Raw genomic sequence first — 26,215 nt, 5'->3', positions numbered from 1 at the left:
AATATGTAAGAAATGAAGAGTTTCATCAAAGTTTAGTCATTCCAGTCTTCCTTTAATTGAGCTCCAGCATCAGCCTGCAGATCTCATCAGGACACTTTAACAGTGGTCTTGTTAGATGCTCATGAGTTATTAAGACAACACTTGAAAGGTGCTCATAACATGCTACAACACATTTCCTCTTGGCAAGATATATTTTGATACTTAGGTAATGGAATTAAGTGGAATTTACTGCAGTAAAGTGAGAGAATTCATCCTGCTTCTCCTGCTGTGATCCCATTTCCACTGCAACCAGGTCAACCTATTTAATGCCTTCAGTTAGGCGAGAGGAAACATTTATTTTTGCACCAGTGTTAGCTCACACACAGTAAATGCAGCCATGTACTACAGCTCCTTATTTGTAAAGTCAAGGAGAAAGACAAAACTTTTGCTGCTGGTTCTTTGTAAAATTGCTCTGCTTCTGTTCAGAATTCTGAGTTGCACTGTAGCATGACTTTGCTCAGTTGTTTGTAAAATGAATTGATATGTGTTCTAATATTTCCATTGTAAAGAAATTCCCTTCCCTGTATTCTTTGTGTATTAAGTAACAATACAAAAATGCTTTTTACCTAATAAAACATTAAAGGAAAAAGGGAATGTCATCTTTGAATATTTCTACAAACTCACATCTACCATAACAGCGGTAGCATCCTGTTCTATTTGGAACACGGTAGGTTTTTTTTGTTGATAAAGATTATTAGCCAGGCAGATTTGAAACAACATCATTTTTCCCAGCAATTTAATAAAACTCTTCAAATAAGACAAACAAGTATACGGTTTGTATTTAAAGTGCTCTTTATCTGACGCAGTAAGTATTTGGCCGGTATCCTTCTGGTCTCTAAGTAGCACTTCACAGATGATTAAGGGCAAGGGAAGCAGAACAAACTGTTCTAAGTTGTAGCTCCTTGTGAAATAGACCTTAGTGCCAGGTGGTGCAGTACTACCAGACCATAAAACAAACCCAGCCTTTGTGGTTGAAACATTACCATGCACACATGGTCTTACCACAATTGGAAGAGAAGGCAGATGTGAGTGCCTGGGATTTGCAATCTCCTGCAGTCAGAAAGCAAGCTTAGGGACTAGAAAACTCACTGAAGGAAAAAGCAGCAATCAAATGAACGCACGGCGAATGTCCATGGGGCGGCCCCGGCTGGGTCTAGGTGGAAACCTGTCATTGGGACCAGGTCGTCCTGGAAGAGTAGGGTTTGCTCCCGGCAAGGAACCAATTGGGTCAAAATGTGGTCTGAATGGAGGAAACTGGCCTGGTGCTTCTCCTGGGCCAGGAATGAGTGAGTTAATTGGGTCTCCAACATATGGAAGTGTTGGTCTCTCATCATATTCTCCACCAATGATCATTGGGGGATAGATTGGGTTTGATGGGAATGGGTTGGGAGGAAAGGGATTAGGATAGAATGGGTTGGGATGAAAAGGCATTGGATGAGGTGTAGGGGGCAGAAACATCATATGCCTCCATCTCAGGGCCTCCTTCTTCTGTTTCAACTTTTTCTTGTATAGCTGCAGACAGAAACAAAGGCATTTTAAAGCTCTGCAAGTGCTCCGTCTTCCAGCTTCAGCAACTGCATTCAGTTCTGCAGCACATCTCAGAAAATCACTCCTCACCAGTCTGAAAACCCAGAATAGCAACTCCCCTGTCGGCCAAAGACCAAATCTGGCACCTCTAGAAGACCCCTAACCCCCATACTGGGCATGCATTATGTAACTTGTTGATGCTGTTTTCTCCTACTCTGACCAAACTCAATGTGTATGCAGAACACCACACCTCTAAACTAAAATTTAACTCAAAGTTACTGCCTTCCAAAGTCTATACTTTATTCTCAAATTAGCCTGTGGAGACTAACCTCAGAGAGATTATACAAAAAAGCCACCTACTTCTTTCCAGTCTGTGTCACGAGGCCTTGCAATAGGATCTACAAAGAGAAGCAAAAAATTAAGAAGAGCAATCTATGTTAAGTAGCTTTCATGCCACAGATGTTGACAGTTTGGTCAGAACTTGCAGAAGAATCAAGAGATGAAAAAACACTTTTGGTCAATACATCTTTCATATAAACAATGCATCTTAAAAAACATAAAGCTCCAGGCCTATTCAATACCCATGTCCATTCCATATCCACACCCATTCTACGTAAAGCATCATTTCCAAAACTTGCTAAGTTAAGAAATCCCAGAAACACTGTCCCCATCTGACTTCTGACAGCACTTCCCTCGATCACCATATTTCTTCAATCTCTTGTGACAAAGTATAGCAGGAATCCCTCTTCCCTCCACTTCCTAATATCTGCAAGAGCCAGTACACCAAGGTAGCCAGGGAACAGATGAAAACAAGGCAAGTCTGCACAATGGGAAGAACTACGTGGTCCCTCAGAAATGGCTCAGCAGATTGTCACCAGTTTTCACGGCAGAAAACTGTGCACCCACCTAAATTACACCTGACCAACCGTACTGATTAGCATCACAAATGACTGCACTTACAGTGTTTAAAAATTAGAAGTGGTTGCCTGAGGAGCCTCTTATCAAAAAATCTGTCAGACCTAATCTCTCTGTTCACCTGAGAATGTAATTCGAAGACCACAGTCTCAACATTACCTCGGAAATCTCGCAGATACATAAACCTCCACAGAAGCTGGTCATTTGAAGCTGTGTAAAGATCACGGCAAACAGCAGAGAGAGAGATGAGTGAACGGACATCCAGAAGTCTGAAAATCCGAAGCTTGAGCTCAAGAGGAAGGACCACTAACCCAAACACATCTGGCAAGTTCAGAGCTACAAAGTGAAGAAAACAGAAGAATTACTTAAGTGGTGCAGAGTCTAGAGACCCTAAAAGAATGGACATTATAATCTTTCCCTTCAGTCATTTCCCTTTGATGCCTGAGTTGCACCACTTTTCTCAAAGTACTGTGACATGACTTCTTATAAAACAGATCTCTTGCAACTCTAAGTACATTTACAGAGTGCACAAATAGCACAAACGGCACTTTATACTGACCACTGTTGGGCACTGTAAGCCTAAGAAACGTTCCACACATCTAACTATGTTTATAGGCTACAGAACAAAGAAATAGGTAAAAAAAAAAAAGACCTGCCTGATTTCATTAGCCCACAAAACCCACATTAAACACAGAGCACACGCTTCACATCAAACCTTCCCGCACTGAAGTCTAGAGGCAATGCCACTGAATAGTCCTCAGAATACAACACTGAGACCTTTTATGGCAATACCTGTGCAGAGGAAGCCTGGCTTCCCACTGCTCCACAAACACCAGCTTGGGTTACTTCCTACCACACTTTCCAAGCCCTCAATGACCAGTTACAGAAAAAATAATTCCTGGGGTTAGACTTCCAAATATGATGCTATATAAATTTTTCTGCTTTGACAAAGAAATGGATCAAAACTACAGAACCACTGCCACAAAATTATTGTGGTATGATTTTCTCATCACTAAATGTGGAAAACAGCCACTCCATTTCAGTGTCTTAAGTGAGACTAGAGTAATCAAAAGTTAAAACCAAGAAACTATCATTATATTAACATTTTATGAGATACAAAGATTAATGTAATTTCTTTAGAATGTATCAATTACTTTATGATCACTCTTTATATACCCAGTCTCTAAGACTTTTCCTTCAAGGCTTTAGACAGACCCACTTCCTTCTATCCTCAAAATTGAAGTTCCATCTCTAATTGCAAATATTTTCTCTTACCTTGTCGGGCAGCAGCCAGAAGAGAGTAAACCAGCTGGTCTTTAAAGAGACGAGATAATTTCTGAAGGTCTTTGTAAACACCTGCAACCTTTTCTATCAAAGAAGAGAGGTAAAAAGCATAACTTCAGGAGGTTATGATGCAAAAATTATACAAGAGCAGAAGAAATCTGGTTTTCTTATAACCAGAACTTTAACCTGCTTGTAATTTTGATGGGAGCAGTTCTGCAGCTAGAATGTAACAATCATGCGATAAATAATTCATTGGCAAACTACAGGCCAGTTCCATGGTCAGACTAGGCTTTCTCTTGGCCTTAAAAAGCTCCATTAGGAGAAATACTTGAGTTCTTCAGAAACAAACTTACTCTCGAGCTGTCAGAGCTTCCTTTGTCAGATTTCAAAGCTCATATGTAACATGCATGTATGTTGTAAATGCTTGCAATATTCATTTTTCTAACAGGGGTGTTTTTCCACGCTGTTCTCTAAAGAAACAGGAGCCAGAAGACTCTACCGTTGTATCAGACATATTTCAGTGCTCAGTTACTCTTCTAAAGCCTTTCGATTAGACTGGTACCTCAGCGACTGAGGCTACTTAGGACATAGTGTATGACTGAGTAAGCCTCAACTGTCGACAAAGCAGTTTATAGACACTTCAGAGAGCAAAAGGCTAGTTAGGTCTGTGCTCACAAGGATCCTCACCAAGGATTGGTCTTTCTCTGCTCCCCCGCCTTAATCCTCCCTCTAATTTTGACATTCTGGAGAGAGCGCTATGTGGTCAGCACACGTTTTCTGACTAAAAGAATATAACAAATACAGTGCCACAAGAAGAGCATAGGTACCATCAGCCTCTGAAGTCCTGAACTGCCAGGTAGAAAGGGCATATAATCCAGCACTGCTGCCCCAGTGATTCACACATACACTTAGGACCTCATAAATAACAGGCATATGGGCCAAAGGATGACTCGGGCTTTGCAAAGTTCTTTCCTTACGCACTTAATCAAATGAATTCAAATTGTTTCATTAGCAAAATATAAGTAAACGGCAACACTCTGAATTCCTTTTACCACAAAGCTATGACTCACCTAAATGGTAACCACATTTTTATTCTTATTTGTTATTCTTTACCTATTTGGTGCCCTACTGAGGTATATCCTTACTCACTGTGTAACTTCCTTACTTTTGAGTTTAGTACTATGAATATCATAGCTCAATCATACCTGTCTCCTGAAAGCAAACGAAGGATGCTGGCAATAAGTGTATTGTCTTAATGCCTTTTATCTCTTTGTTGATTTTTAATGTTGCTGCAAATATAAAGGGGAGAAAAAAAAAGGACATTTCAAAATTTAAAACACACAGAGATGACAAATGATCACTTCCTTACTGCCTTGCCCTTCGGAGGTGTTTTACTTTCCTCCCTCACCAGATTCCTTCAAGGAAAATACCAAACTCTAGCAAGCAGCTAGACAAACTAAAATTTCAGAAAAAACAAACAGAATTTAAATAGCAGGGAACAAACAAAGATCTTGGTGACAGAAACTAAGCATTGCCTTCAACAATTCTATCACGTGGAAAGAGATGTAACACAGCTAAACGAGGTACACAGCAAGCCATTATTACAAACCAGTTGTTAAAGAAGTATTAACTAGAGAAAGACTCAACAAGCTTACTAGAAGAACACTATACGCATGGTAGCTTTAACACTGTCCTAAATCTAACTTTTACCTGACTTCAACATTTGATTGGTTAAAACATTTGATCAAAATGTGTACACATTCTGAGAAAACATAACGGCTTATATAGCATAATCAGTTACAATTCTACAAATAAAAAAATCAAAATTTTAGTCAAAGATATCTTGAACTTAGAATGAAGTGCCAATTTAATATTGGTTCTCCAAAAAAATGGGTAATTCTTCAAATGCTAAATAAAGTACAAAAAAGAAAGAAAAAACCTAAAACAAAAAGACAAACACAAAACCTCAAAAACCCCACCAAGTGATATGGAAGTTGCTTCAAAAAATTAGACTTTCCCTAAATTTTCTGAACTGAATAGCTTAAACTAAACACCATTTTTGAGACCACAGTGAAACTGTTACAGTGCTACAGGAAATATACATTAAAGCGAAAGAATACATAGTCTGGAAGTTGTCTGTAAGTCTTGCAAAGAACATGAGACAAGATAAAATACTGTAACTGGAGCAAATCTATCTCTTTTAACGTTTGGCAAGATATACCAAAGTTCCTATAAAAGGAAACAAGAGACAGATTTCTACAACATTGCAATGAAAAGGCCAGCTGAATCCCCTAAGGATTGACCTGTTATGATTAGAAGGAGAGAAGCAGTTAACAGGGAGACAGGAAATGCCAAGAACATTCACCAGCAGGAAGCAGCATCTCTTGCACCTCAGCAACCTGGATAATCAAGGTGCAGTTCTAAATAAGAGTGCACAAAAGCACATTTAAGTTCTCTCTTGCTAAACAATGGTGATACTTAGCAATGGGCATCCAGAATAAAAACTTGACTAACTTACCATTAATAGCAACAAGATCTCCCAAAGGCACACAAGTTAAACCAGCAGAACCTTCTTCACAAAGAGGATGCGTGTACTGTAGCTTATAAACACCATTCCCTCTCCATTTCTCTGGCATAGACACTGCCTTGGCTTCTGTCCCCTAAAAGTACACAGAAATAACAGTGCCATACTTCAGCAATGTACCAAGACTAAGGGGTGAAAAAAGAGAATTAAAAGTTAGGAACTGCCAGAATGCCGCTTGCAGTTCAAATCTTAGTTTAGTCCCAATGCACATTATGGTACAGACTATAATTGCATGACTATATACTATTTTCCCCAAGACTAACTGCAAATCTAAGGAGTTGTTCAGTAATTTTTTTGTTCTGCCCCAGTTTCTGACAGGGAGGGTTGTTCAGTGAGCAGACTCACACCTATTTCTTTGAGACATGTACTTCATTCTGTCATTTTTTCCAGCATTCTAACAACTCCTGCATATATATTAATTTACTGCATGAAAACATGTTATTGCACCTTTTCTGTGAACTTACAAGGTCTGACAGGGCTTGAAGAATCATATCTTGAAATCCATTCAAATACCTGAGTGGACTAATAGTTTTTCCCTTTCAATTTCAGTATGAAAAGGCTCAAATGGAATCCCAGAGGTGGACACAGTATAATCACAAGCACAAGCAGACTCTCTCTCTTTCCTCTTAAATCTGCACAGCAATCGTCTTTCTTAATTCCAAGGCTACTGACTGACATAAACTTTCTTCCCAGTGACAAATGTACTCTTCAGGTAGTATTTCAGGCTACAGGAATGCAATTAACTTAGCAGATATATTAAACTTGTACTGGTCAACCAGACACCTAAACTGACCCCCTACATGTGCTTGGTTAGCCTCACCACAAGAAAAAACATGAGAATTTAAACACCTTCCCTGAAAGCAAATATTTTTGCATGTTTAGCCATGTATTAGTTAACATACAATGCATATCTGAAAATCCAAAGGGAAAAGGTGAATCCATGCACTGTACAGAGGTACTGCCATAGGTGCTTGACTACGAGTTAGATACCTCTGTAGGTTACTGGAACAAAAGCCTAACTGAACTCAGCTAAAGTTAATACGGAATCGGAGACAACATTTTGTCAGACCTAGGCCTTGTTAACCATTGACACCATTGAGATGACACTGATGCTTCAGGCAGTGCTTTGATGAAGTGGTATAATCTGAGCACAACTACAGAAGCTCAACAGTATAAAACAGGAACAGGAGGTTATCAGCTGGGTCCCAGTTAGGCTGAGGACTGCAACAAACACGGGGACAGGCCTCTTCTCTCACACCTACAAGCAGCTCTCGTCTTTAGCCTTAAGGCTTACTGGTCAGGCAAAGGAGAGAAGCTGATACTTCAGTAGCCCCTGCTGCTGACACACTCAAAACCAGAAGTGGATCTTCAGATGCATCTTGTATCACACATTCCCACGACACTCCACAGCTTTCTCATACTGACCAAGAAACTTCCTGATTGCTTGTGCACCTACCTGAGGCACATAGCCTGTCTCCATCATGAGAAGATGTACTAGAACGATCAAGGCATCAGTGGCACTGGTACACTCAGCAGAAAGGTAGAGCATCTCTAAGGAATGTGGTATTTCACCATCAGCGGCTTCACTGCACAGCATGGGTTCGGAGGGATAGGAACCTGTACCTTCTTCCAGGTCAACATCTTCTGGGACTAATTCAGAAGGAAATTCTAGGCTGGATCCTGCCTTCAAGAGAAAGCAAAACACACCTTCATTCAGAAAATTACACCTCTATATACAACAATATTATTCGTCTGCTTATTCCAGTCCTCACAGACACCATGTCAACTCTGCTGATATCTCATGCAAGTTTTACAGATTGATTACATCTCCCTTTTCTAGCATCCCAGCTGGAGACTGGGATTATACACATAGCCTCTGTGCTTTTTGATATTTATAACGCAAGCCTTTAATAGAAGGGTCTGTCGTTTGATTGCATATACTACTTCAAGACAAAGTGATAATTTATTAAAACTTCATCAGAATTTTCACAACATACACAGGAATAATTTACTCCCTGTAGTACCGCCATTTATTTAATTATAGCCAACACACACAGTAGGTAACCAAAATGATAATTTGGACTGCTTAGAAATACAATAGGCCTAAATAGCAAGGGAAAAAAAAAATCTTCAATGGAATACATGTGCTGACACTTGAGGCGCACTGTGGTTTTAGCATGACTTCCTTTCTTCTGTCAAAATCACACCATATTGTTATGTTAACTGATAAAATCACTCACAGACACATTAAAAAAAGTAATGAATGAAAACTACAAGCAGATTTACCCAAGGCAAGCGTCAGGAAAGGGAAAAAAAAAAGTCTAAACAAGCTGTAACTATTTGTCCCCCACATCCACGCCCAACCGTACAACACACCCTTATGTTTGTATGAGGCTGGCATGGCCATCAACTTGTGGAACTTCCCTTCTCTTATCAACAGCAATGGACATAGCCCCAGTTAACCGCTGATTTTCAGACTTCTAGAGCTCTTCTACAATGACACTTAGCTGCTTAGAAATTTTCCTGCCATCTTCCTCCAAAATTGTGGTGAAAGATGTAAGAATCTTTCATCTTGCCTTCCAATATTAAATAAATATGAAACAGATACTTCTGCACAGCTTACTACAGTCTGACTGACAGACGTAAGGAGCTTGGATGTCCACAGCACCACATAAGGATCATTGCTCCTGACAAGAATCAATGGGACAACAGCCCAGCTACATTTTATTTCATTATTTACAATTCTTTTTAACCTAAATCTTAATTTTCATACATTAAAATAGTATTTTTAAGACCTCATATCAAGGTTGCATCAAGGGACATTTTGTATTTGAAATTTGTTCCAAAACAAAAACACTACTTGCTCAAGTTCCTGTCCAAAACAGAAAGGACTGTGTAACAAGACAGATCGTGGCACTACGCTGTACCTGCAGAGTCTCCTCTAAGGAGACTCCATTCACCACAGGACCCAGCAGTTGGTGGGAGCTGTTACCTGCTTAACTACTCTATGCACTGTCACACGGGAAACAAACCACTGACTAATATGAAAAAATGTGCCTAGCAGCTGCACGGAGCCTACAGGGTCATACAGATGCACACTTACAAAGCGCGAGGAAGAAGCCACCTCAGCAACACAACCTCCACGCACAAGACAGACAGGTCTCACTCTCTGGCAGGCTGTCTGAATCACAGGGAATGGTTACAACCCATCAGAGGGGAATCGTACACTCATCTTCTGGGTGGTGCTGCCGACAGGCAGTGCCTGCTGCATTTGTTCAGTACCCAGAATCAGTTTCCTCTAGAAAACAGCACGGAGGCAGGTAAGAAACACACTCCTAACTTCCTTATGGGAAGTGCGTGTTCCAGCAAAAACATTAAATCCTGTAAAGATGTCAGACCTGAAACCTCTCAGGGTCTCTGAACTAGCTTCTGTGTCACATCTAACATACAATGAACAGAGACAAATATCCATCCAAATAACTGGCTACATGTCAGCCAAGTATAATGAGCTAAATATCCTGAAAAGATTCTCTACTATATAGTACAGTAACTGACACAAGAAGGTATCTTCTTTTTTGCCTTGTGTTGTACAGGGCAATTCTCGTGTACTTACCCTCTCGTCACTCTTGTGAACTGTGACCAGAGCTTTCTGGTTGTCAGATTGCTCATTCCGACCTTCTTCTATTGGACTGTTGGCCTGATTTTTGTTGGGGATCAAGGTGGACGGCTCATGACCATTCTCAAGCAGGGCAGGAGCAGGAGGAGGAAGAGGAGGTAGGCTGGGTTGTCCATCTGCTTCTTCTAGTAACAAGCATATCAAATCACCAGAAACAATCCCATATGAAGCTAAAGTCTTCTGATCTTCTGTGAGAGCATCTTTTCTGTTCAGTGTTATTGAAAACTCAGTGTCAGAACTGCAAAAAAGAAAAGAAAAAAGGAAGCATGGTTGGCTGCACATTGAGGTATAGTTCTAAATGCATACTGCATACCACAGTAATACTATGCTGTGGGTTTTAGCCCATTAATAATTAACTACATATCAAAGGAAGAGGGACATAAAAATATGGTACAAAATTGTTTCCCCCATGTTTCTCTCCCAGTATGTTTTACGTAGTGGTAGCTGCTTGGTAGGTATATCTTAATTTACAGTAATTGCTCATAAAACAGTTACGAAGGAAAGCAAACAAGTACCCTCCAAATAAAAAGGCATCACACCTGGCAAAACAAGCCTTAAATAAACTACTGGCTGAGATCATTTCAAAATAAAACAGCGTTGCAGACTCCACCACCTTGTCTTCCGATTAAGCAAAACATTCATTTCAACAGGTCAGCAGCTGCCCTGCAGCAAGTAATGGTGATAAGGTGCTTCAGCACAAGCACCCACCAAAACCAAACAACAAAACCGAAACAGGAATGCCGCTGGTTAGCACGGAAGCAGCTATAGCACACGCTGACTATGGGGAGACGAGCGGTGCCTCCAGACCCCTCTGTGACCCGCCGGCAGGCCGCGCCCGGCTGCAGGCCCACGGACCCTCGGGCCGACACCAGGCCCTGAGCCCCTGCTGCCGGCGGTTCTCACGGCGGTTTTGCCGCCTCTGCTCTTCGCTCACGAAATTCAAACCCAGAGATTCCCCGAGAAGCCTAAAAAAACTGTAGGACTAACACCCTGCGGCCATTTTCGCCACGGAACGGCCGCGCGGAATCCCCAGCCGGCTCTGGCCGAGCTGCCAGCCGCCATTTCACAGCTCGGCACCTCCCACGGTTTCGCTTTCCCGCCCCGCACCGAACAGCCGGGAAGCAAAACCGGCTAGGCCCCAGCGCGGCCGCCGGGCCGAGCCCCGCCGCCCCGTCCTTCCCCCGCCCGCCCCGCAGGGGGCGGCAGCGCCCACACAGGGTAGGGGGTGGCCGCCCCGCCCCGCCCCGCGATACAGCCCCACCACCTCGGGCCCCGCGCGGCCCCCGCCCCCGCCACCCCGCGATGGTTCGCCCCGCACGCTTACCTGTACCCCCAGGCGGGCAGCAGGGCCCGGCGCAGCTGCGCGCGCAGCTCCCCCAGCGTTGGCTCCGCCCCCTGCACCTCCAACGGCGCCGTTCGCTTCTGCACCCGCACCCGGAGCTTCATGGCGGCGGCGGCGGCGGCGGGGGGGGGATGGGGGGGGGGTCTCCGCGCCCGCCTCACGCCCCGAGCGGGCCCCGGCGGCGATGGTGGCGCTGGCGGCGGGAAGGCGGCGCAAGGGCTGCCGGGGCGTGTCGTTGTTTTGGTTGGCGAGGCGCCGCCTCAGCCCGCACGGCCCCGGCCCCGCCCCCGATCGGTGCCTCGGCGTGCCACGCCGTGGTCTGTGCGGCGGCCCCGCCCGGCCGCCATCGATGAGTGGGCGTTCGGGCTGGGACTGCGCATGCGTCCTGGATACGGGCGCTAGGGGAGGGCCTGGAGGAGGGTGCTGTCACCTGGAGGGTTCGGTTTGATACAGAAACGTGGTTATTTTTAAGGCAGGCTGCTGAATTGTCATCTCGGAGGTAATGGGTTAACACTTGCACTCAATCTCACCGAAAACACAAGAGTGTAACAAGCTTCATGTTACTGGCTTTAGTTCTGCTTCATCACAATCAAAAAAAGGTTCCTCTGCACCCCTTGGATCATGTTACAAAGTCTGTGTGACTTCATGTAGAAATGCAGTCTTTATAGAAGTGTAATGTCAATGGGGGGGAGATGTAAAAGGCACATTTTAATTTTCTACTTTGTTTAATGAATTACATTAAATTCCAGAGAGCAGTGAATTCAGAGGTAACTACAGAGCAATGCTTATTCTCAGATTGTTTTCCCTTCTAATGATACAATTTACTTAGTTCTCTACAAAAGGAATAAGGTGAGGTGCAGGAAAATTGGGGTACTTTCTAGGAATGTAACACTAGGTAAAGTGAAGTTGAAAGACCTAGCTTGTGCCACCAAATACAACTGCTTATTGTGGCACTATTCACATGGCTTAATCTTACATTCATAGGAACAGCCCTGTCTGTGTCCTTTCGGCACTTACAGGGCCAGTCAGAAAAAGGAAATTGAAACCTCACGAATTCTGTTCTGGGCTATGGGCGAAATCTCCTTTATGCCATCAGAACATGGTCATCCAACCCAGGTAAATGCGGTTGCTAAATTTCATTTCACTTTAGAGTTTGCTGTCAGATACGTCTGGCACTGAAGGGCACCCATCATCTGTTTTCCACGTCTATAAATTCCTCAGTGGAAAGGAGAGGCTTGTATTGATGAAGGTGATAAAAGGAAAGGCAAAGAGACTGCTGAAATGGAAGAATACCACTCGTTGAACAGTGGAAGAGCTGATGCTCATGGCAATCAGCTGGGTGTTACATACTGGGCCCTGAACTGCGAGCATTAAAACAAGTGATTTCCCGAGATGCTTTAGCGCCCTTTGCCGTTGCCCCAGTTGGAGAAGTGCTTCTGCTGTCATCATCAAATGGAGCCTCCTGGACAACTCCAGAAGGGTAGGCTGCTGCGGGGGGTGACAGTGGAGGTGGCAAAGGCAGGGAGAAAGAGGACAAAAAGGAGGAGAACACTTGAGGAGGGATCAAGAGCACCATGCCTGTCAGAAACTGCTCTCCTCTCTTGAAGAGGTTTGAATCCGAAGTGAGTCACGTTGCTGCCTCAACGTCATGACCATTTTCCACTGGCCATGGATGTCCTGCTCTGTTTCGGCCTGCAGTGTTGTCCCTGTCCCGGCCACCTCCTGTGTTCCCACTGGCTCCAGGGCAGCTTAGTCTGCGCCCTTCAGGAAGGGTGGAGGAGGCTTTCCTTGTATGAGAAATGCTCATGGCTACAGTTTGATGCTTCAGCAGAGGCAGCATTTCAGTAGCTTGCACAAGCTAAAGTAGTGTGAAATAAAATGGTTCCGTTTCTCAGGAGCTGGCTGCAGTATCATCATTCAGTAACGAGCTACACCATATACAAGTGAGCATTTTTGCTGGCATTCCGCTAATTTTTCCTTTGCTTTTCACAAGTTGTGCCACACTGTAAGGTTTAGACACGTTCTCCACACAGCAGTACTAAACAGGAAAACCTTCTAATAGACAAGTGCAATGAAAGGCTAAAACATTTTCCACAGTTTTCAAGTTTGTCTGTGCAAATTTCAAATGACTCAAAACCACCATTTTTTTTTTCCCTCACACAAGTTTTCTAAAAGGTCTGTTTTTGATTAGTAATTTTTTTTCTCCACTGTTTTCATTTTGTCTCAGTCTGCGGGCAGGACGTTTCCAATGGCTACATATGAAGTTGGCTGCAGGCTGAGAAGGGCACTGTGTCAAAAATAGTTCAGGAAACCTGTGTGCTTACAAGCTTAAAGAAATGGTTGTATACAGAAGAGTTTTGACTTTCAGCATAGTTCACCCTTATCAGAAATGGTGAACGTTTTTAAGTCTAATTCATTAAAATAATGTACGGTATGGTGACAAAGGAAATGTCTTGGTGACAAAACAAAGCTCTTTATCAGTAACTCAGAATGGTTGTTGAAGATGATGTGGTTTTCAACTCGAAGCACTTCACTGAGGGTTTTTTGCCCCTACATGGTCACTTTAAAACAAAGCAGTAGAACCTGTTCTGCCAAAGATGTAAAACCCTGTTGATAGCCCTAGTGGTTTCTCTTGAGAAATTTGGAACTTATTATAGCTGTAGTCCTGTTGACCTGCAGTCAACTTCCCATGGCAGAGGAGAACTATAAAAAGTAAAGGTCTCTCTGGTTCAGTTGCATACCTCATGGAATTATTATTTTTTCCGTGAAAGCCAAGTGTAGTAACAAAGCTCTGAGCCAGTGGAACTTTTCCATTATTTTTCTTTCTGTCTTTGCCACTACAAAGAGTGTATTTCATAATGCACATAAATAAATACGTATGTGTATATATTAACCTTTCTGATACTGATATTTTGAATGACTAGGGTCACGCTGAAAGATGTGAGAGATGGTGGAATGGGAAATGTGTGAAGGCTGGAGTATCATCAGGAGATCAGTGAAAGTCTGAAGTCCCATTTTAAGTGTGCCAGTGGGGGAGGAAGTTCAAATCAAAGCCAGTGGAAAGAACCTCCTAACTCCTTGCAGCTTGATGGTGGTCAACTTTACTCCTAAAAGGTATCTTAAAGCCCATTATGCTAGTGGTCTGTAGCTAATACATTTAGTGGAGCTCTGCTTTATACCATCTGAGGTTAGCTGTCTACAGATGGGTCACCTTAAGCAGTGGCTGAAGTCTGCTCATGTGGCTCTTCTCTGTTTGTGATGAAAATCTTGGTCATGTGGAGCAAAGGACCTTTCAGTGGGTTTTCTGGGGTTTGCCAGATTGCTTCAGACCTATTTAGCTACCACCACGTTTTCTTGGATTTATATATTTCTTTACAGTATTGATTTGCTAAGAGTTGTGTGCAGAGCAAAAGTCCTTGAAGTGGCACATCAAAGACAGAATTTGGTATCTTTGCATTAGCAGACCAAAATCACATTTCTCAGCATAGTAAAAAGAGGCTCCACCCATGGAGGAAGATTCTCAGAGGAAGATTTCCTATGTCTTGTGATGAACCAAAGAGGTCAGATTTTTCTTAGTGAGGTTACTGCATCCACGTTCTAGGAATCCATGGCGACTTCTTACAGGACTGCAATTTATACAAAACCAGGGTGGGGGCTGCACAGGTTGAGGGAGCGCCTCATCCTGCTATCAACTCCTTGAAAATAACTGCATGATTGCACAGGAGACTAGTGAGTGAGCCAAACAACTGGAAGAAAAGCAGAGAAGAAAGCTTAGAACAGACCCACGCAAATGATGGACCCAGGTCCATTCTTAGCTGTGAGAGCAGTGTGCAGTGCAGACCTAGAACAAGAACACTGATTTTTTTTTTGCTAAATGGACTTTGGCAAAAAATGAATCTAGTGGCCCTGCCTCAGGTGCTAGGATAGGGCAGTTACAGAGGTCAGCAACGTGAACTCAGTGGATCCAAACAGTGGAAAGTGTTTTTTTCCGTCAGCTCATCAGACAACTGCCTCCCAACATGGTTATCTATTGTTAACAGTTTCTTTGTAGGCATTGCAGCTATGTCATTTATTTTGCAGCCTGGCACAGATTAGTAATTCTCTGGCAACTCTGCTCCAAGGCTTTGAAAGCATTTATGAAGGGCATCAGTAGGCAAGCCGTGCTCAGGAAAAGCTGTGGTAACACAGTGTGTTTGCAAAGCCTCTGAAAGATTAGGGGGTCCCAGACCTTCTCACAAATATCACCTGTGGGGGCAGGGGTGGCCGTTGCTTCCTGTGGATTCTGACTGAAGATTTCTTTGAGCTAGATCGGCTGCTGCATCCTGAGTTGGGAAGTGGATAGCATTGCTTTCAACACTGAATGGAAGAAACCAGGAACAGGAACTTACTGGAGTTTTTCCGTGGGTATTTGCAATGGTTGTGGAGAGGTGAAGATCACCTGCTTTTATGTTACTTAGCAAACTCCTGTCTGTATCATTTGCTGACTTCTTTAAGCATTCCTGCCCATATGTCGCCTATCATCAACCATATAAATTTTGTATTCCTTTTCCCTCAGGGGAGATTTGCCATATGGAATACTAGTGTATAGGAAGGGTTAAATCTTGCAGCTATTGAGTCCTTTTTGATTTGACATTGTTGAGTGAGCTGCAGAAAGCCTACATGTTCTTGATCAAAGGAGAAACTGAAAAATCCAGTCCCAGTTCTGTGATAACAGCAGAGATATTTGTGAAACTAAAGTGCTCTTTCTGGACTTCAGGTTGGGTAGACACTATCTTTGCTATCATGTTTGAGAACTGTTTGTCTTGTGTTTGTTAACTATTGTGATTTCTTTTCTGAATTTTTGGAAGTGAGAGAAATTCTTCTGTGGGCTCCAAGGGGAGAGTTTCGTGCAGGACCAAGGAAAGACAGGGAGAAAATTCTTTTTCAGAGATACTCTGTTCTGTTTTGGAGGTTGGTCAGTTTAATATAGTGTGGTTTTATGGCTGTGTTAAAGCTGTACAAGAAAATGATAGCGACTATTTAATATTTTTTTTGCATCAGAAGCTTTCTTAGTTGTTAGGCAGATTTCAGCTGTAATCTTTATTGCAAGTTTTATTTAAAGTTTTTGCAGACTGTTCACAAAGGAGAAACCAAACGTGGTATCTACAGACTGGTAAGTAGAGTACTTCATTAGGGTGAGACAGGTACACAAACTGAAACAAAGGAGTTTTTCATCTTTTTCCTCTACTTAACTTACTTGAATACACTATCTCTGAGAAGACAAAAGAATTAAGAGAATGATTTACATGAAGGAATTGCGTGGTGCATGCTCAGTTACTGAAGATAAAAATCAGAGCAATTTGTCTGCCATCTATTGTCATCGACAATGCAATTGGCATCTCTGATTTAGACTATCAGGCAGCTGACAATTTCCATCGCTGTAGCTCTGTCTGTCTCGGTCATCTGACTAACCTTGTACAATCAGTCCTGCCATCTGACAGAGACTTGGGGCTTTGATGAAACCAAGAGTATCAGCCTTGGAGCGCAAAAGAAACCCAAGAATGTCAGCCTTGTTGGTTTGAGAAGGCAATATGAAATGATACCGTCTTTTACTGCCATGGCAGTTCAGTTGTTGTTTGTTCTTTCAGCTTCTCACCTGGCATACATTTAAGATCCAAACAAGACCATATTAACTAAAAAGCACAGTAGTGACTAAGATCTCTGTTTTCTGTTCCTCAATGGGAATGAAATTCAATTAGAGTGAGGTACCTCACCTGCATCAATGCTTGTAGAAGCCCTGCTAGATAATTATCTGGTAAATATCTATATACTTTAATGATAAAAAACCACGTGTTTCTGGGTTTATATTGATTTTTAATTGACCCTTAATAATCAGGATAGAAATTGGCATGTTTGCAGGAAAAGCTAGGACACTTTTTTGAAAAAATTTTAAGATTTGTGACTCCAACTGGCTGTTCTGCATAATAGAACATTGCTACCTTAAAGCAATGATTTATTTTGAATTGCTCAAAATGGAGGAAACCAGAAAGTCATAAGAACTAGATGGAACAACTAATTAAAAGGGGAATTTAAAAAATTTGTCACAATGCAGATTATGTTTTCAGAATGTTTTTTTCTCTGAAATCACTTTTTCTTGCATGGTGTCTTGGGGTATCTTTGTAAGGATTCCTCAGAGAACTGATATCAGGGCAATATTGATAATATATTTCGTCTATCGTATAGTTCAGAAATCCACCAAAGAGCAGTACTAGGTAGATCTTGGATTTGCAACTGTTTAGAGCCTGACCTGATAGTATTAATTCCTACACAGAAGTAAGACTACCAAAGGGTGGTGGGGTTTGGGGTTTTTTTGGTGGAGGGGAGGGTTTGTGGGTTTTTTTAAATGCATTTATATGTTTTCTTGCAGATTATGGAATAAATTGTCCAAGACAATATGGTACTTGGTAGAAATCCAGGAATGACCTTATAGGCTGGAATACCTGGGAAACTAGCAAAACCTTTTTGCTACTTATTAATTAGCATGGTTTTGTACATAGGCAGGTTCCACAATGACAACCAGACATGTTAGAAAAGGATGTGCCCCTCCCCTCAGTGGTAAAACCAGAATCAAGTTACCATAGGTCCCTAATAAACAATTTCCTGAAGCAGCACTGAGAAGACTAGAAGTTGTCTTGAGAAATAGTATTGTTATTTCTAGGAAATGGAGCAGCGGCTGTCACTGGTAGTGAAAATCAGGATGAATGCAAGAATTTTGAACAAAGTAGCCTTACTTTTGTAATAGGAAAGTGTAACAGAGATAAATAATTTGTCACAGCTTTTATGAAGCTGTGTTGTGTGGTTATGTTGCGCCATGCAGTGGCTCACCGTCTGGCTTTGCGCTCAAGGACACTGCTGCAGGCTCGTGCCAGGACCCCCTTCCCTGTTCCTGCGTGATCACCGTGTAGTTCTCAAGTTCGCTTTGAATTTACCCTCACATTCCCTTCTCGTGACCTGATTTAGTCAATCTCATGTATCAGTGTTTGGATTAATTCAGAGGTTTGTGTGTAACAGGGAGGCAAGTTTTGTCGGGAGGCCTGCTGTATTTTACTAGACCAGCTGATTTAGTTGAAAAACTTTTGGACTTGCAAATCCAGTATACCCTGGGGGATGTGTATACAAAAATGGTGTTCTATAGGAGGACAGCCCTGCTCCTCCTTGGCTGGGATTGCTCTGTCTTGTTCCCTCTGCAGGAGGTAGGACAGATGGCAAAATAAACCAGCCAAGACATGAGTGTGGGGAAAGCATGGAGTAGTGGAGCAGAACCATTCAGGCTCACCAACAGCTAATGCCTGCCAGAGCGCTATCCAAGTAATCAGAAATCTGTGTCTGCTCCCGCACTGACTGCTTCGTGCAGTAAAATCATTGGCTAAACCTCTCTTGACTATCCACCCTTGTCCCAGTTTCATCGAGGGAAGTGATGGGTACAGATTTTCTGCAGCTCATGGTATGCATCATTTATGATCATGTTTGCATCATAAATATTAACAGGTCTCTGTGACAAAGGTGAGAAGATGCTAAAGACGTGGTATTCTTTCCTGCTGTGTTGGCTGTCCTTGCATCCTGAGGCTAATCCTGGTCTTAAATTGAGGATTACTCAGAAGGGGCTGGACTACGGTATGTCTAACATTGCCAGAAGTTAATTTATGATAAATACTTTATGCACAGAATATAGTTCCTCGATAAAATTGCAATGTAGAAACAAGCTCCTTACATGCTGAAATTGAATAAATTCCTTTTGTCATCTCACACCAGGAACACCCGTTGTCTCTTCTCTCACTTATTTCCTTCCTTTTTGTGCACCCCAGGCGTGAATTTATCCTTGCATTGGTGATTGCATTCTCCTACAGTCCAACAATGTTTCTACTACATTCCTAATATCCATCTACTTTGTTAGAACCAGAATGAGATGGTCATGCAATTGCTTCTTTTTTTGAAGTGCCGAAAACCTGATTGACAGTGCAATATTTAATTGAAGATAACAGGACTTAATTGGGAAAAAAGCTTACAATTTGGAACAGCCATGTAGCTGCACACCTTTACTCTCATTCCTTCATTTGCCATGGGATAGCATCTGCGTGTGCCATTCTTTCAAAAAAATGTAGTAACTGTCTGCCATAATTTTGCCCCTTAACAGGATATCAGCAATTTCCACAATATGTTTTCCATACTCTTTCTAGTCGTGCTAACTTTCACTGTCTCTTGCCTAAGACTTACTCCATGGGTGTGGAGGGCACGCAGTATAATGTCAATTGTTTACAGAATTAGTACTAATAATAAAGGTTAACAAGGCACAAATTCAACAAAAGTTGGGTCATGCTAAGGATTAATTGTCATTTATGTACTGAACATGCTGACAGGTAAACAATGGACTTGTGAGATGAAAAGTAGAAGCTCAGGGTTTATGCCTTCGAGATGAAAGCAAGGATCAGGTCCACTTATTTCTCTGTATGAGCATTGTTCTAAAAGCTTTTGAGGAGTTTAGAAGTGCAGGGCAAACATCAGTCACCCAAAACAGAACTGATCTCCATATCTTTTTATGACACACCAGAGAAATTGCTCCCCAGGGATCTCCCATCCCCTTAGAAATGAGAATTCAGCCTGGTGTTTCTTAGTGTGAGCCCAGCAGTTTTTGTGACATTCAGCATGGCCTTCAAGTGCTGAACGAACAGACAAAGTTTGCACACCCCTGCACTACTCGTAAGAACAGACACTAACAGCGTGCCTCCCTAAGGTATTTCTCGTATTTGAAGAGCATGGTGCCTGTCACGTCTTTTCCCTTAATATGGGATTTGAAGGCTGACTCAGTAGATCCTGCCTGCACGCTCTCTGCCTGCTGCAAAAACCTTGAGAGAAATTCCACCTGGGATCACTGGCTGCCTTCACTGACAGTCGTAATAGAGCTTTAAGTTATTTCAGTCAGAGCCCATAATTTGCTTTGGAGGCAGGAATAGCCAGGGAATCATAATTCACCTCTCCTTCATAAAAGATGCATTTTATAAAAAGGTATTCCAGTGTTCAGTTATCATTGATTTCAATTGTTTGCTTTTTTATTATACTGAAGTCTGGGGGAGAAAAATATAGATATTTTTGTTCAGCAACTGAGAGGCCAAAAGGTAAAGAAACTCATACTAAAAATATCTGAAAGCAGGACATCATTCAGTATTGAAGTTTTAGCAGTGTCTTCATCAAAGATGAGCAAAAAGAAGGAAGACGGAAAGAATTTGGGACCTAAAGATGTTCTGTTTTTTGATGACAGAGTCTGCGTGTATTGTCAATGCACAAGTAGCATTGAAGCATTCAAGTAAGTAGGGATTCCTTAAAGCAAGGAGAGAAGGTAGGGAAATAAGTCAGAGATCTGCTGCGTGTTGTAACGGATAAGGTGCAGTGGCACAATGTATGTACTCTGAAAGAAACGGGAAGAAAACTTTGAAAAGGATTGTCTTTAAACCTCAGACAACTTCCTGTACACAAGCAACAATCCAGTTCTGCATTTGACATACCAGCACTGCAGATTCATATATCACACTTTTTCCGTAAGTAAACACTACATACAGAAGTCATTTTGTCACTTCTTAACTGGCTTTTTTATTCAACAGGTGTGAGACAATCTGAAGTAAAGGTGAAGACCAAGTGCTTCCCAAGTGTTCCACATTGTCAGTGAAGTGAAGGAAGCATAACAGTTTCAGAAACCCGACAAGAGTTCTAGAATATAAAATACAGCTCAGGGATGAGATGATCTTGGTTAAATTATTTGTGTGTGAGGCTAACAGAAGTTATAACTGGGTCTATAAGTAGTTGGAAGGAGGCCTAGGTAAGGGTTTAAGAATCAGAGGTTTTTATGAACTGTGTTAAAAGTGATTAAATTATTTGGCAGTATATCTGCACCTTTGGGTGCCTGACTCCAATCTGCAAGGCATGTGCTTTCCTCTGTCCCCTTGTAGGCAGGAGGATTGGGATGGAGCTCCTGAAGCAAGCCGTATTGAAAGAGACCTTCCCGAGCTGGAGTGGGCAGGAGAGTTTCTCCATTGTTAAGGTCAACTATGTCATTTCAAGGTAAGTAAAGGAAACACATCAAAGTTTTAGGATGAAACATCTTATTGTATTGTTACTGCATAGGAGTAATTATGCAGCCAGGGGGTTTTTTGTTCATTATAAAATTTTAATGGTTCGTCTACCTCTTCTCCCACTCCCCAAACACTGATTTGTTTTATAAGTACTTCCTTCTACCACACTCGGAGATGAGTGTTAGAAAGCTTCTGAAGGAGCACCTTAGCTGTTTTTTCAGTCGGTTTGTCTCGGAGTTTGGGGCAAGGCAGGTGTAAGCATGACTTTGACACAGCAGGGGAAATGGGTGGGAAAGGGGGAAGAATCAGTGTTGTTAATGGTCAGCTACTATGAAGGACCTGTAGCAGTGAAAGTAATTTGTGTTTGATGAGAAAAAGCTGACAAATGGATGAGATGAAAATGTGTGCAGGGGGGATGGTGTATCTGGGCTGATGTGGCAGGAAGATGACTTTTACAGAATCTTTTTAGGTGGATTTACAGTCGGAAGTCAGCATTTTGATTGGATAGGGCTTGATACCTATTTCCTGCGGAGGAAAATCTTTGTACCAGGAGCAGCCAGTAGAAAAACAGATTTATTCTTTCCCACAATTTCCTCCAAATAAGGAGACTAATAGAAAAGGTTTTTCTACAGCCTTCAATACCATCTTCCAGTTAAAGCTTTTCCAATAGGCTATAAATAGAAAAACGAAACATGTGGTCTTTTAATATTACTATCAAGCCAAGCTCTGCTGCTCAGTGGCATTTTACCTCCTTTTCCTTACAAATTACCAGAGCAAGAAATACTAATCTGGGAGACTTCACGTACTTTCTGCTGGATAGAGCCTGCATCTTTTATCTATACCTAGTATTTTCCTAATAGCCTGCTTTCTGGCAGGCTTCATTGTATTATACCATCCTTGAAACCGTAATCCCCGCACATCTGAGAGAGCAGTATTTGGACAGTCTGGAGAGGACGAGATGATGGGGGTGGAGGTGCATGTGTCTCACTGCGTGTCTTCCACTGTCTGCTGGGTGGCAATTATAGATAATATCGAGCTAGATTCTTCCTGGAGGTACACAGTGAAAACATCATGGGGAACAGACATAAGTTACATCAAGAAAAGTTCCGATTAGAAGTCAGGAAAAAATGCTAGGGAGCACCAGAACAAGGGCCCAAAGAGGCTGCAAAACATCCATCCTTGAAGGTGTTCAAGACTTAAATGGGCAGGGCCCCTGAGTTGGCCCAGCTTTGAGTAGGGGGTTCAACCAGAAAATCTCCTGAGGTCCCATTCCAACCTGAATTATTATATAATCTTCAAAACCCTAATTCGTCCTCCCAACAATAGTTCTTGAAATTGGCCATCTTCCCAGTGGATAATCTGATTTTAGCTCACTGGCTAAAGACAGCCTTACTGCTGTCCAAGATGTTACTGGAAAATTATGGTCATTTTAACTAAAAGTAGCTGGTGCCTTCTGTCCGGGGAGGGGGGGAAGTAGACTAAAGACAGTTGTTTCAGAGATCTCTGCCAGATATTGGGAAACAATGAGGAATGTGTACTGCGTGATAAGATTACAGCTGATATCTTTACAATGTTCAGCTCAATTCAACACACCCATTTGCAAGACAATATCCTTGAGTATCAGAAACCTTTGTTTTGGCAGGGAAATCTTCAAGTAAGATTTTGTTTAGAAAAATGGATCCTCTCTAGAGCCCTTTGCGGAGGCAAAGGAGAGGATACAGAATGGGAAAGAGAAACTTTGATGTTCTTCAGCAAATGCTAGCATTCAGACAACCTGGATTTATTTATAGATGTAGCATCTGGGTTTAACACAGAGATTTATTTTTCCCCAGTAAGCATATTTCACTTAAAGGAGTTTGTTTTTCTCCCATGGGGAGATTTTTGATTTGGACAGGCATCCTTTATTCCATGGGCAGATATCAAGGATTCTTTTTCCAAGGATGCTACTAAGTGTAATGGTACAGGTGTCTGTCTTTCCTAAAATATTCAGGGGTCAGTCATTTCTGAGAAATTCTTTTACCAAAGCACAGACTTTGCCTTTTATAGCACAAGGGTTTTCAGTGATCGGAAGTCCTTTTTACTCTTTTGACATGCAGTCTAATACCCCCCTTTCTGTATTCTTTAGGCTCAGAATTAATGCTGTAGATTTCCCAGAAACCTCTGCTTCCTTTATTCCCGACACTGGCATTAGTCTGTCAGTGGCACATGCTTCTGCTGTGGTCAGTGCAAACTGGAGAATGAACACATGGCTGCTGTAAGTATTGTACAGCGCGATGGCAGGTGTGGGGCAGTTCTGGGAGAAGGACTGCAAATGAAATTCAGAAATCTAGTTGGTAATTATTATTTTTCAGATCAGATATGCTCTATCATTTAACAACAATCTTAAGAAGGTAACATCCCCTGCCAAGTAATGGATTTTTTTTTTTCTTTTTTTTTTAATTATTCTACCCCACAGGTTGTGTCTTTGGGAAATATCAGGTCAGACATCTATTAGCATGCTCAATTTGTCCAGACTGTATGTTATATGAAATTACATGAATATTCAGGACCACAGAGTTTGCAGTGGCCATATTTGTCACTTTCTTTGTACTGTATAACTGGAAGGTTGACTCTATAGCTAATTATCTATTTGCTGGTACAATGTATATTGTCTTCCAAAGTGCTTCTGTTAAAGGAAGGGTGCTGTCACAATGCCAAGCATTCAGAACTTTGGAAACTCCAGCATGTGTGTTGCTATGGAAAACTGACTTAGCTTCATAAGCCTGTGCAGTATGAGATTGTCTTTAATGACGTGATTGCATACTGATTTTTCCACTTTTTTATCTCAGCATTTTTGCTATAAAATTTCAATATAATATTCTAGATTTTCTTGTGGGCTGGTGGAGGGCTAAAACTTCTGGGATATCAGAAAAGTTTGCAAGGTGCTAATCTCTACAATTTGGGTTAATGGAGTAACTGGTAACAGCAGTAGGCGTTGCTCTATTTGTGAGCCAGATAGTACAGCAAGATAGATCACCAGGCTGCAAGTTTCACAGCACCTCGCCACTTCAAAGGAGCACAGACATGCGGTTCTGTATTCAGTCTCAGTACTAGGAAACTGCTGGCACTGTGCTCCCAACCTGTCTGTTGTTCCTTCTGTCGTACCAGTATTGTGAGGAAAGGGACACTGTGTTCAGCAGGCCAAGTAGCTACCTCTCCCTCATGCTGAAGGATAAGGACCAGGGCATAATCTGGACAGACCCCAGATGTATAAAACTCCAGAGACTTCACAGATGACAAGGGAGGCAGGGAACTGGTATGCAGGATTTGGTGGAGCAGATCATGGTGGAAGTGGTCAAAGCCAGCTGTGGTGGATTTTAGGGGGTGAAGGGGTTTTCTTGTCTTTTTGAGGGGCAGAAGGAACAATCTCTGTGATGTTTTGTGAAAGGCTGTAGGTTTAGACAGATCCACAATACGCCCTACTCTTCATCCTCTCCGTTCCCTAGTCCTGTTGCTTTCAGCATAGCAGACTAAGAGGGGCAGCTGAAAATGAGCTTTCCAAGGGAAACCATTGACAACCCACCCCTCCTGGACTGTTTCCAGGATCAGTAAGATGGGTCTTATCACAGCTTCTCAGTTGTGGTAGTGTTACCCCTGCATTTCCAGCTCTCACTGTAGCCCTCCTCACCGCTGTGTCCCAGAGCACTCTGCCAGTCACAAAATCTCCTGGCAGGCCCTTTGCTCCTGGAGGCCTGGAGCTGAGACCCCCTGCATTAGTGAATCAGAATTCCTTCTGAAGAAGAGCAGATATAAGGATGCAGTAACAGAGGACCTAAGTAGCTGGGCTTCTTCCTATCTCCCAAGCAGCCCAAAAAAGGGAAGAGGAGAGCTGAGATCCTTTTGCGATGGTCCCTGTCACTAAAGTATGGGTAAACCTAGCTTGGAAGGATCTCTGGGAGTCATTTTGTTCAGCCTCCTGCTCAAAACAGAGCAGTCACCAGACTAGGTCAGGTCAGCTGTCTAGTGGTGGTGTTTAACCAAGGATGGTGATGCCACAACCTTGCCAAGTAACCTGTCCCAGTGCTGCACAACCCTCCTTGGGAAAATGTTTCTCCTAAAGGCTTGTGGGATGGGGGTTTGGTTAGGGACTGGAAAATGAGGGTCTGAAGTGTGGTGCTTCCTCCAGATAGCCTTAATGCATGTATACGGACTGAAAGGTGGGGTTGAAAATGGTAGTGGTGGTAGGAGGGACTTTGTGACTGCCAATACTACTCATTGGTTTGGTCAGGGAAAGTCTATGGTTTGGGGCTGGGTTAAAATGAATCTTTTGAGATTACAGACTCGTTCCCCATGATTTTTGCTTAGCCTGAAAAATAAAGAGGAAAGCTGAGAGTCTCTTGTTTTGAGCTTTGTATTGGGCTGGGCTCTTTCTCTGTAGTATGGTGCAGCCACTGTAGTAATGCCTGGGAAAAGGCAACCTGAGTAATCAGGATGAAGGGGTGATGCTCTTGGTGCCAGTTCTGTTATGATAAATTATGTTTTTGTAAGGCTATTCTAACATCCATTCAGCTCTCTATATCCTGCTTGGTTGGTCTACAGCTTCTACAACTCCTAACAGCAGTCCTAATACCTAAATTTGCTGGAATGTGGGTATAAGGATATTTTTGCTGGGGTGTTAGAAGGGATTTTTACAGAAAGAAGACAGAATGAACGGGTTTGAGGCAGGACAAATAATGGAGGAATCTATACATTTTAAAGGGTTATTG

The 26,215-nt window shown here is 42.4% G+C and overlaps 2 protein-coding genes across 2 annotated transcripts in view; one reads left to right on the top strand and one right to left on the bottom strand.

The window, feature by feature from the left end:
• Positions 1-813: 813 nt before the first annotated feature.
• FBXO7 (F-box protein 7) lies at positions 814-11,608 on the bottom strand. The gene is made up of 9 exons (XM_075429483.1): positions 11,350-11,608; positions 9,963-10,263; positions 7,806-8,033; positions 6,284-6,425; positions 4,971-5,054; positions 3,757-3,849; positions 2,641-2,817; positions 1,927-1,964; positions 814-1,551 (listed from the first exon to the last, which is right to left on the bottom strand). Exons 1-9 carry the CDS (start codon positions 11,469-11,471, stop codon positions 1,147-1,149), a joined length of 1,590 nt encoding a protein of 529 aa, XP_075285598.1. The 5' UTR covers positions 11,472-11,608; the 3' UTR covers positions 814-1,146.
• The window catches only part of LOC142362320 (bactericidal permeability-increasing protein-like), a 26,992-nt gene continuing 12,328 nt past the window's right edge, over positions 11,552-26,215 (top strand). The window contains exons 1-5 of the mRNA XM_075429545.1: positions 11,552-11,684; positions 18,895-19,020; positions 21,348-21,459; positions 23,596-23,724; positions 23,858-23,860. Of these exons, the coding sequence (XP_075285660.1) occupies positions 11,552-11,684; positions 18,895-19,020; positions 21,348-21,459; positions 23,596-23,724; positions 23,858-23,860 (503 nt within the window). The remainder of the gene's footprint in view (positions 11,685-18,894; positions 19,021-21,347; positions 21,460-23,595; positions 23,725-23,857; positions 23,861-26,215) is intronic.

This window comes from Opisthocomus hoazin, chromosome 8 (assembly GCF_030867145.1).
Source record: "Opisthocomus hoazin isolate bOpiHoa1 chromosome 8, bOpiHoa1.hap1, whole genome shotgun sequence".
NCBI classification, from domain to species: domain Eukaryota; kingdom Metazoa; phylum Chordata; class Aves; order Opisthocomiformes; family Opisthocomidae; genus Opisthocomus; species Opisthocomus hoazin.
The sequence above is the reverse complement of the archived record's forward strand: the minus strand, read 5'-3'. Positions and strand labels throughout refer to the sequence as shown.

Coding starts and splice junctions, on each gene's coding strand:
- FBXO7 (XM_075429483.1), bottom strand. CDS start 11,471: ATGAAGCTCCGGGTGCGGGTGCAGAAGCGAACGGCGCCGTTGGAGGTG. Junction 3,850..4,970: donor CGTTTGCTTTCAGGAGACAG/GTATGATTGAGC, acceptor CTTCTTTGATAG/AAAAGGTTGCAGGTGTTTAC. Junction 1,552..1,926: donor GTGACACAGACTGGAAAGAA/GTAGGTGGCTTT, acceptor TTCTGTCTGCAG/CTATACAAGAAAAAGTTGAA.